The sequence below is a fragment of the Neovison vison genome, chromosome 2, assembly GCF_020171115.1.
Source record: "Neovison vison isolate M4711 chromosome 2, ASM_NN_V1, whole genome shotgun sequence".
Taxonomy (NCBI): domain Eukaryota; kingdom Metazoa; phylum Chordata; class Mammalia; order Carnivora; family Mustelidae; genus Neogale; species Neogale vison.
This window is the reverse complement of record NC_058092.1, coordinates 55,536,750-55,548,444: the sequence shown is the minus strand read 5'-3', so window position 1 is coordinate 55,548,444 and position 11,695 is coordinate 55,536,750. Positions and strand designations below refer to the sequence as shown.

Sequence of the window (11,695 nt, the reverse complement as noted above, 5' to 3'; positions counted from 1 at the left end):
CTCTAGAACTTTTTCATCTTGGAAAACTGAAATTCATACCCATTAAACAGCTCCCCATGTCCCCCTTCTTTCCAGGCCCTGGCAACCACAATTCTACGGTGTATGAATTTGACTACTCTAGATAGCCTCATATAAGTGAAATCATACAGTAGTTGTCTTTTTGCTCCTGGCTTCTTTCCCATAACGTATTGTCCTTGAGGTCCAGCCATGTTGTAGCATGCTGTTAAAATTTTTTCCTTTTAAGGCTGAATAATATTCCATTGTATGTATATAGCACATTTATCCATTCCATCTCTTGATGGACACACTGGACTGCTTCCACCCTTGGCATTGTAAATAATACTGCAAACACTGGGTGTCTTAATCAGTTTGCTGTAACAATTACTATAGAATGGGTGGCTTAGATAACAAACATTTATTCTCACAGTTCTAGAGGCTGGCAAGTTCAAAATCAAGGTGCTGGCAGATCTGGCGTCTGGTAAGAGCCTGCGTCCGGGTTTGTGGGATATCCGTCTTCTCTTATCCTCACCTGATGGGAGAGCAGAGAGGAAGTTTTGTCTTGCCTGTTCCTATAAAGACACTAATCTTATGAGGGCTCTACCCTAATGACCGAATTACCTCCCAAAGGCCCACCTCCAAATACCATCACACTGGGGAACAGGGTTTTAACACACAAATTTTAGGTGGGGAGAACACAAAATCTGTAGTGCTATGTGCAGAGGTACTCTTTTGAAATTTCTTTTGAAATTGCTGGGTCATTTGGTCATTCTATTTTCATTTTTTTGAGGAACTGCCATACTGTTTTATATTGTGGTTGCAGCATTTTACATTTAAAAAATTTTTTTTAAAGATTTTATTTATTTGATAGAGGTCACAAGTAGGCAGAGAGGCAGGCAGAGAGAGCGAGAGAGAGGATGAAGCAGGCTCCCTGCCGAGCAGAGAGCCCGATTCGGGACTCGATCCCAGGACCCTAGGATCATGATCTGAGCCGAAGGCAGAGGCTTAACCCACTGAGCCACCGAGGTGCCCCCAGTATTTTACATTTTAACCAGTGTGTACAACAGTCCCAATTTCATCACATCCTTGTTAAGACTTACTTTGTTTTACTGAAAGTAGCCAGCCTAGTGTGTGTGAGGTGATCATATGGTAGTTTTGACTTGTATTTTCCTAATGATTAGTGATGATTAGTGGTGCTTGAGCATCTTTTCATATGCATGTTGGCCATTTATATGCTTTCTCTGGAGAAATGTCTATTCAAGTCCATTTTATTCTTGGATTTTTTTGTTGATGTGTCATTCTTTATATGTTCTGAGTTTCAATTCCTTATAAAATATGTTGTCTGCGAGTATTTTTTTCCTACTCTGTAGGTTGCATTTTCATTCTTGTGTCCTTTGATGCAGGTTTAAATTTTGATGTAGTGGTTTTATGTTTTTTGTGTTTGTTGACTGTGCTTTTGGTGTTATATCCAAGAGGTAAGTCTAATCCATTGTCATGAAGTTTTCCCCCTATATTTTCTTCTAAGAGTTTTGTAATTTTATCTTATATATAAGTCCTATATCCATTTTTAGTTTTTGTATATGGTATAAGGGTCCAACTCCATTCTTTTGTGTGTAGCTTTACTGACATCATTTGCTAAAGAGACTTCCTTTAAGGCACGTTTTAATCAAGTTCTAAAAATCCTTATAGAATTTGACTTTATAATTTGTGAGATAAATGCTCTTTCATTCAGCCCTCTGGCTGGATTCTCGTCCCACCTTGCCTTCCACGCACAAACCTGACATTACTGGGGAGCACCAGACAAGAGGCACTGCTGAGAGGAGCAGAGCACAGAGCTGGTACCTTCATGTGTCCATAGCAGGTGAGAGTTATTGGGTATACCCAGGACTTCCCTACAGCTCTCTTCACAGCAATTGTTCACCCATTCATCAAGCTAGACTGAGTTCCTGGGGCTGGCAGCTAGCCCCTAGCAGAGACCCAGCAAAACCGTATTTAACAGATGGAGCTGAGTAAGGTAAATTGTCCAGTGTGGTTGTGAAACCCACATTCAAATCCGTCAGCTGGGCTCGAAACACCTTTGGTCTTCACCAGCACACTAGATTCTTGTCTTTCCAAGTCTGTTTGTAATAGCCTTGGTGGTACCAAACTCATCATCCCTGTATGCCTACTGAATGCCATTCTTCCTTCACAGTTCATACACCATGGATTTAGCGCTTTGGATATGAGCTGGGGTAGCTTGTTAACTGCAAAGGTAAAGCAGACAGGCCTTTCCAGCCTTACTGATGGGGCCCTCTTGTGGCAGCAGGGGACCAGATGATGGAAGGCAGTTTGCATGAAAAGCAATTTACTCAGGGTCTGCTGTGTTCTTTCATGGAGTTAGACCTTCACAGTGTCTTTTCAAATTACAACACTTTACTATTGCACAAATAGTGGTTTAGGCAGAGCTAAGGAATTTGTGCAGCCTCCTTCAGCTGATAAGTTTAAATATGGACTTTAACTCTAAAATCTTTTCTTCCCAAAGAATCCCAGATAACATCCCTATATTAGAATGCCAAAGGAGAATTGTCATCAGGAATGCCTCATTATGTGTGCTTATCCTTCAGGTAATTTTTTCCAGTGTATTCTTTTGAGAACAATCTCTATGAATGATGACAGAATGATGAAACTATCTGAGATATAAAAATGTATAAGAAGGCTATTATCCTGAGAATGGTAGAAAGAAGTTCCTTGGAGAAATGACATTTGAGCTGATTCCTGAAGGACAGCTAGTATTCAACCGAGGAGATACTGGAAGGGGCAGCCCTCTAGCATTCTAGCCACTGTATCTGCTTCTGTCTGGGATGCAACCCCCTTTGTCTTTATAGCAGATGCCCTCACGTCCGCGGGCCTTCCCCGACCAGCCTATCTGAAACTGCACCCCACCGTTGTCCCTATTCCTCTCTTGTGTTTTATCTCTGTGGTACCTGTCCCTTTTGATGAAATTTAAGCTTTGTGGAGGCACAGATGTTGGTCTGTTCTGTTCCCTGCAGTATCCCTGGCACAACAGCACTGGGCACACCATAAATATTTACTGAATGAACACATCTAGACAAAGAGTAGCCGATTAATGGCTATATTTTGTAAACATAGCACAGCAGAAATATGGCCTCGTCTTCATTTTAGGAAGATCATGCCAGCTGCAGTGCTGGGATTGTAGGTCAGGAGTTGACAAATTCGTATCTTACAGGCAGGTAAAAAGTGTGAATCTGAATGAATGCAGTCAACACTTACAGTAGTTAGTGGTGGGACCTGTGGTACCCACCGCTTAAAGGCATTCAAATTAGAACAAAAGAAAAAAGTCGCCAGGCAGCTTTGGCCTACTGGCTGTTGATGTGCCTAAACGGAACCGCTGTACGTCAGATGTGCACACTAACAGGATCACTGAAGATGCTGTGCAGATGACTGTCAGGTTGGGGAGGGGGAAAAGAAAGGCAGGGGACTGTTAGATCAGTACATCAGCTACAGAAAATTGCTGTACAGTTCTAGTGAGAAATGATGGGTCCTAAAGTGTAGTTGTGAAAGCAGAGAATAAACATCGAGTTATTTTAGGAGGTAGAATTAACTGGTGATAATGAAATCCGTTTCTAATTTTTGTTTATAATTAAGTCTGTGATACTCAGGGAGACTGACTATCTGAACTCCAGGAGACCAAAGATGAACATTTTAAAGGTATTTAACTTGGGTTTCAGTGTTTTCCAAAAAGGTTTTATTTGAAGTATAGCAAACAATACTTGCTATGCCACAGTAAAAATAATTTACTAAGCATTTGCTACCTGCTAGCTAGGCAATTTTTTCTTAGCACCTTACATATGTGGATATATTTTAATCCCTTAAAACTTCCTTTAAAGTTAAGTTTTATTATCCTTATTTTAGAGGTAAGGGAACAGGCACAGAAAATTTCCATTATTGAACAAGTGGTCATTGTGAAAAAGTATTTTCTTAACAGAATCTAAGTTTGCCTTCCTGTCTGGCCTACTTTTTGCTCTGAGTCCATAGAACCTTCTAGAATAAGCAGTGCAGTGTAATATTTGAGTATGGAAGAAACATCAAATTACTCAATTCTTTTAAATTAAATTAGATTAAGTCCCCATCTTACCACCTGGAAGGTAATTCAATCCTGATCCTTCCCTAAGGTTAACCCAGATTCAAGGGAAATGCACAGTGCCTGGAAAATAGAAGAGGGATCGTCTTTAGTCCTTGATGGTCAGTGCTTAAGTACTAACTTAATTGACTATCTCCATGGTATCCTTTGAAGGCAAGTGGCATTGCAGATTCCAAACTTTGGCACAGTGATGCTTGCTACTACGGGAAGGTCTCAATGCCTGGAGTCCAGCATGTCCTACACCCCCTGCAACCATTCCTCTGAGGTCTTGCTAGAGAAAGAACTCACATTCTAACTATTCTTCAGAACCTACTGACCAGCTTTTTCCCAATTTGGGGGACTTTCTCCTTTCCAGAATTCAGACTTAACTGGAAAAAAGGGCAGAACAGGTTGTCTGCAAATAGCATCTGCTTTCTGCCCCGCAACATACACCTTCCCTGAACACAAAGATCAAACTTAGGAAACTAGGTGAACAAATGCAGACCTTTGGAAAGTGTGTCTTTCAACTTCCAAGACAGCTGAGTTTCCCCATTCGTAAAAATCTGTAATGTTGTGAGGATTGGTTTATAATGAGTGTTTAGCACAGTGCATGTAACAGGAATTATTCATTAATGGTATATGATAGTTTTCGCTCCCAAACGAACCTTTCTCTGTGATCAACACATGCTCCTTTTGAAGAAATGCCTCTTCCCCAACTGCTGAAGCCAAATGAATCCCAAAAGAGCTGCTGCCTTTTGACAGCCACTTCCCTAGCCACGATAATGGGTTGGCTAAAGGGTGGGTAGTAATTCACTTTCATGGACACAGGGACTGATGGGCCAGTGCTCAAGCTCAAGGATTGAGCTCAAGGGTCAAGCCCCAGGCTCTAGCCATGAATACAGAATTACAAACTAGTAAGTACCATGGAGGAAAAGGACAGAGGAATTGGACTTTGCCTAAGTAGCCAAGTTTGAGGTTCTCAGACAAATCCCTTTTCCATTTTGGGTCTTAGGTTTTCCCCTTCTGTGAAATGAGGGGACTGTGTGGGAGGCTCCAGGTCCCATCTGGACTTTGGCAGGCTCCTCTCACCAGTTGCTTCATTTACAGGGTACTTGTTGGTGCTTTAGAAGTCCCAGGGTCTTCAGGGTTCTGCTGGAGCTGCGTACATATCAAAACACACCTGCTGGTTTATGCCTGGCTTTCTATTTACAGGTCTCCTTGCCAGTTCCCTAGCAAAGTAGAGGAAATTGGACTCAGCTGCCAAGTGAGCGCTAGCAAAATTTGAAGGCTACTGTAAGTGTGTGATTCTGAAATCTAAGGTTTTTTCTTGAGTTTTTTGTCAAACTCATTTAGTAGCAATATCTGACCTGGCATGTGTGTGAATATGAATACATTTTATGGTGGACAAAAGTGTTTTTTTTTTACCATAGGTTCTAGACCTGACTATGGGTGTTCTTTAAAACATAGTACCTCTCTAAAATCTAAAAAATTCTGGCCACAAGAATTTTAGATAAGGGACTGTAGACATGTACTACTACTACTACTGGATCTTTACCTGGGGCTCTCTAGCGAGATTTTTTTGTGTGATTTTTTTTTTCTTTCTTACATGAGATTCTCAAATCCCAACACAGCCCCGTGATACTGGCCAATAAGTTTCATCCTTACTTTAGATGGGCAGAGTTCAGGTGTTTGCACTGTGTTTTTAAGTGCATGTTCCTGTCTACCAAACACCGGCAGACAAATGCAAACCGTGACAGACACAGTAGAGAGGCCACACGGCAAAGCAGTTCATGAAGCTCATAATGCAGGCTATTTGGAATAACCTGTCATCCAAATGAATTTCCACCAACCACAACTGTGTGTGCAGAAGGGACTAATGGAATAGCCATGCTCAGAATGCCTGGCACGAGCTCCTAGCCAGAACACGTCCTTATGTTCACTCAGCTAAAGCACAACTACTGACAGAGAAGGAGTCAAGTACTAAAACGTCCCTTTTGGAAGCAAGCTCTTTCACTAGATCTTGATTTTCTTTTTGGTCAGGAATTTATGGTGGCTCAAGTTAGCCTGATGCCACTCTCTGGATCGCTTACAGTTCTAGGAGAAACCACTTCAGGATCCAGATTGCTTCTGTTCTCTTTAGAAAATTTAAGTGTAGGGGTACCTGGGTGGATCAGTCAGTTAAGTGGATTTCAGATCAGGTCATGACCTCAGGATCCTGAGATCAAGCCCCGCATTTGGTGTAGATTCTCTCTCCTCCTTTCCTCTGGCCTTCCCCACCTCCCCTCAAAAAAAAAAAGAAAGTTTAAGTGTATAGTCCTTAAATTAATCCAGAGTACATCTTCTTTGAGAGAGAAAAGGGCAAAACTATGTATTTTAGAACCCCCTGAACTCTCTAAGTTCTAGCTGGTGTATAGAAAGACACAATTAGCCCATGCTACAGTCAAGCATTCATGCTAATGGTAACAGCAGAAAGTGAATGTTTTAGAATCAGGCCAAATTTGCGTTGAGTTCTCCGTCCCTTTTCCCAAACTTTAGGAAATCAGGAGACCCTCTACTCTTAGAGTAGCACTCCCTGGATGGGAGTGAAAAACAGGATGAGTCCTGAATGATCCACAGCCGTTATAATTAGCCCTACAGTAAATGTTAAAAATAAACAGTCTTGGGGAAATTGTACATATATTTCATGTTGCTTAATTTCTAACCAAAATATTAAGCTCAAGGAAGATCTTACTTAGCTAAATTCTATGGCACAGAGCCTAGTAAATGGTTTCCTTCGTATTGTACCTACTGTTTCACCCTCAGTGCTAAGCATACACTTCTACCCACAGCTCTTACCTGCTAACGCCTTCTCTTTGATGAAGAGAATGTGCTGCATGTCCTGAAGCGACAGGCCAAGCACAGAGGCTGTACAAGCGCAGGCCCAAATATTGGCTGGTAAGAGGATATATGCAGACTTGTTCCTGCTGACGTTTCAGTGTGAAGAAGCCTTTACCATCGATTTGCACAGAGAATGGAGTTCAGCCTCCAGTTTATGTGGCAGTTCTTCAGTGTCCTTCACAGAATAGGTAGCCATTAAGATGGTGTTCACATTTCTTAACAGCAAGCAAAATGACATTTTAAGCATATCATACATCCTAAATAAGTCATAGGAACTAGTGTGAAAACAAGTGAAGATAAAAAAAAATCATGGTCAGAAAAGGAAAAACTAATGTACTTACAGATGTCAGAAGATGTCAGCGGTATACTAAGGGCACTTAATAAGTGAGGTTATGGAAAACTGATATTAGAAAATGAAGCTACTCCATCAGCCCTTGACTTGGGGGGATGACCCTGTAAGATTTTGCAAAGGATAAAGTTGATTCTTGAAGGCCTGATTTTATGATTTAAAAACTTAATCAGTGGAATTATTTAATACAGAAAGAAAAAGATCATTTTTAGAATAAAAGTCTTAACATTTAGAAATTCTTGTTCTTCCCCACATAGGATTTTCCACCATGTCAATTTTCATGAATATGAATTAGGTATGGGAAGCTTATTTGTGTTTTGGCACTTGGCAGTGATACAGAGCCAGTCAGTCAGTCACACAGCTCCAGGATCATGAGCATACACCTCCCCTATGGAAATTCACCAACCCTCACTTAGAAAATGCCCACTCTTAATTTTCCATTTAGAGAAAAGTAAGTATTGTGACAATAGTGTTTTACAAAATATTATATATGAACTACACTACAGAAGATAGGGAAAATTTGTAATTACATAGTTTAGAGAAAGAAAATTAGGTGAATAGAGGTCCACAGACCAAAGGATCTCTGTGGAGGAAACAAAAATACATCAGCCAAGATGAAGTGAAAGGGACCAGAAGCCACTCAAACACTAGTTCACGGGATATATCTAGGAGAGGGAACAGAAATTATGCATATTTGCATTGTGAACAGTATGTAAACAGTATGTATTGAACACAAACTTAAAATCTGTATCTAAAACCTACTGAATCAATCTAATGAAAATCATTCACACGGTATTATGTAGACAAGTATGTTTAAAAAAATATTTTAATAAGCATATTCAGAATGGCAGACAGGGAATGGGAAAAGGGAATTATTTTACAGTGCAAAATTACTATGCATAAACTTAAAAACATCTAATTCATAATTTTAAATGCCTATTTAAATATTCAAATACATCTTAAAGCTCAACAGACTTGTGTTGAACTGAGTTGCAGATTCTGAACTCTATTTGAAAACACATTATGAAACAGAATACCATTTCAGATGAAAATGATAGTGCTTTGCTGAGGATGGGCATGGGGTGGGGGAAACTATTAACAAAGGCTTTTTTTTTCCCAATGCAGTTTGTTAAGAGTTCAAGAGTTATGAAACGTACTAAATCTTCAAGCAAATTAAATTCATGATATTACTAAAAATTTTAAAGTAGTGCAATGACTTATCAAGTTATAGTGGCTGCATTATGAAGAACAAAGTACTGTGTGAAATATCTGTATAAACACAAAATACAATTAAATATTTCTTCACAAAAAGCTGAGCATTATGTATTATAATAGTGGAATGTCTTTCATTAGGCATACTTTAAAAAGATAAGATGAAGAAAAGTAAAACTTCCTAAGATGTATACATGTGCCATATTTTGCAAACATGCCTGAGAATGTACTAAAAATGTTCCTGTGGTATTAGTTTCCAAGAACTTCACAAACCTGCAAACAAAATGCATCTTAAAAAAAGGTGAAGATAGCGTCTTTAGTATTGCAACTTAAAAATACAACATCATTCTTCATTTGAAACACGTCTATAGACCATCTTTGACAAAGAGCTAGGAGCCAGGATACTTTGGATTTGTGTAATAAAAACTGTTTTAGAAAATGGACTGTGACCATTTGCTAAAGCTGCCATTCTGGATAAATTAATTTTGTAGGTAAAACAAAACAAAAGCAACAAAAAATTCACACTTCTCAACACTTCCACCCAAAACTTTGATTTATCTAGATAAGTATGTAACAGTGAATGTGCATTAAATGAAGTCAAGTGTTGTAAAGTTGCATTTTAACACTGTTTGGGGAAAAGAGTTGTTCACATTGGTGGAAGTAAGCAGTCTGAACATATGTTAATAGTAATACTTCATGGGGTAAGGCCTAAACCATAACTTCTCAGTGCAAACCTTTACTTAATTGCATGAAACAGCTGAGCCATTAAAAATAAGACCACAGAAGATTTATTTTTAAAAGGCATTGGCTCTTGAACTGATGGCTGAAAATGAGTCAGTAGAAGCATTTGGGGTATGCCTGTGTGAAAAAACAAGAATAGTTAATAATCTTTTATAAAAGTCTGGATATAGGTTGGTCTATCAGCTGTATAAAACTACATTTTTAACAAGAATTTTGCACTAAAAATAAAATGGCACTCTTGCAAGGCTATGCAAATGGATGATCCTATTTGTAATCATACAGAGCAATGGTACATCTTATTTTCATTTTGGAAATACACTCACTTCATCACTTTTTCCTCATAAAATCAATATTATCTGCCAACTCCTTGTGTGTGCCAACATCTAAATATTGCTTGACCTTTTCCCCTGTTTAGTTAATGCAAAAATGGGAAATTTTATAATGCATATAAAAATAACCGAACAGGATTCTGGTCAGCATGATATATTGAAGCACTTAAGCCAACATTAAACTTTTGTCTTGCTTCAAAAATAATTCTGAAAATTAAAGCAAACGCAAAACAAACTATGTAATCTAGGTATCATGCTTAACTTCAAAATTCTCAAACTATTTGTCCCTAAGTAGAAATTTGAAAAAACAAATTTTCACAATCCTTTATGAATGCGATTTTACCACCTGTATAAGAAACATGACTTAGTTACTACACAAACACTTAAAAATTCATTAGAAAAACCTTAGCAAAATAAAATGAAAGCTGACAGACTCAGAATATCAATTCCTCTCATAAAAGTTTACCAACTGTACAAGTTAAGAAAATTATACAAGCTTTTGTATTAAGAAAGGACAGCTCAGTCAAGACATATGTACTGTAAAAATCTTTCAAAGGCTACAAAGAATCTGGAAAAATACAGAATGTATTTCTTAAGCCCAGATAAGAATATGGAAAGACATCATTGATGTCAACAATTTTACATATACAAACCTGACTTGGTTTATTTTTAAACTTCTATATATAAAAAAATCATGCTAGCATAACTTTCAGGATTCATAAGGGTTTCCTTAATAATGACACTCAATTTGTATGGAGAGAAAAATTTCTCTTATAAAAGATAAAGACATTTCAAGAAACACAGGAAAATTGGTGTTAAACAAATTTGAATGTGGTCTTTTTCTTCTCTGCCAACAAACTAAGCAAAAAATACCTGTAGTGAGCTTTTAAGATTAATACATCAAATGAGAAGGTACAGATATTTCCGTAGTTCATTCAAATTGACTATACTATTTGTTATATCCTTAAGAGGGTCTTTACATTTTTAAAGTAAAAAGTCTACAAAGGGCAGAATTACAAAATCTTATTTACTAAAGTTAGGACTCAATTCAAATTTTTAAAATTTTAACCAACTGCTTCAAGGAAATCAACTTTTTAAGGTAACCCATCAACCCTGAAAATTTTAGTCACACCAGATTTTACTTCAAAGAAGGTAAAACAAGTCTAAAATTTAGTCATCTGTGTTTTCAAGTTCTTCAAATTTTCCATGTGACATTGCTTCCTGGAAAAATTCAGAAGAACCTGGACTTTCTTTTCCATTGCTGTTTACCCTTCGCCTTTTGGCAGGTCTCTCACTTTTTTCATCAAAATCATTTTCATTTCTTGCAGTCATATGGGCAAGTTTTGGATCAGTGGTACGGTTATCTGTTTCATAACCATTAGTATCCATATCTGCATGAAGTGGTCTCTTATTTCCACCTGTTGGTCCATTAACATGTAACCCTTCAACTTTGATTTCTTCTTTGTTCAACATTTCACCTGGTCCATTAGATGACACCCCTACATTGGAAGAAACGTAAGTGAAACTGCTAGTATTAAAAAGCTAACTCTTACACTATTCTAAAACAGCTATTGTAAAACAGCTTTACATCAAGGATGAGAGGTGTTAAATCTATGTACATATGATCTGAATTCTGGCTCTATTTACTGACTGTGTCACCTTGGGCAAAAGTTACTTACATTCTTTGTATCTCAGTCTCACCACATATACAGTGAGGGTAATAAAAGACTTACTTTACAGGTTTGTTATGAAAAGTTAATAAATGTAAAGAATTAAGAACAGATTCTGCCATATATTAGGAGCATGCTGGTGTTATGTAACAACAAACAAGCACTGGGTCCAGTAGTCTAAATAAGCTAAATTAAAGCAAAAATATGCACAAATTAGCAAAATGGTAATACCTTTCTAAAACCATGTTTAAAAAAAAAATCGACGTTCTTTACATTCTTGAGTTTTCTACTGCCATATAAAATAACGTGACTTTTATTCTTTTTTTTAAAGATTTTATTTATTTATTCGATAGAGATTACAAGTAATCAGAGAGGCAGGCAGGGAGAAAGGAGGAAGCAG

General features: G+C 38.0%; 1 protein-coding gene and 1 long non-coding RNA gene across 7 annotated transcripts in view; both read right to left on the bottom strand.

Annotated features, from left to right (window-relative positions):
• Positions 1 to 467: 467 nt before the first annotated feature.
• LOC122900066 lies at positions 468 to 7,800 on the bottom strand. Its single transcript, XR_006383168.1, has 3 exons — positions 6,953 to 7,800; positions 4,133 to 4,201; positions 468 to 529 (listed from the first exon to the last, which is right to left on the bottom strand). It is a non-coding gene; the product is annotated as an uncharacterized LOC122900066 (long non-coding RNA).
• A 351-nt stretch (positions 7,801 to 8,151) lies between these two features.
• The window catches only part of MIER1 (MIER1 transcriptional regulator), a 62,590-nt gene continuing 59,046 nt past the window's right edge, over positions 8,152 to 11,695 (bottom strand). For all 6 annotated transcript variants that reach the window (XM_044238433.1, XM_044238427.1, XM_044238428.1 and 3 more), the window contains one exon: positions 8,152 to 11,124. In XM_044238433.1, coding sequence (XP_044094368.1) covers positions 10,796 to 11,124 — 329 coding nt within the window. In that variant the 3' untranslated portion in view covers positions 8,152 to 10,795. The remainder of the gene's footprint in view (positions 11,125 to 11,695) is intronic.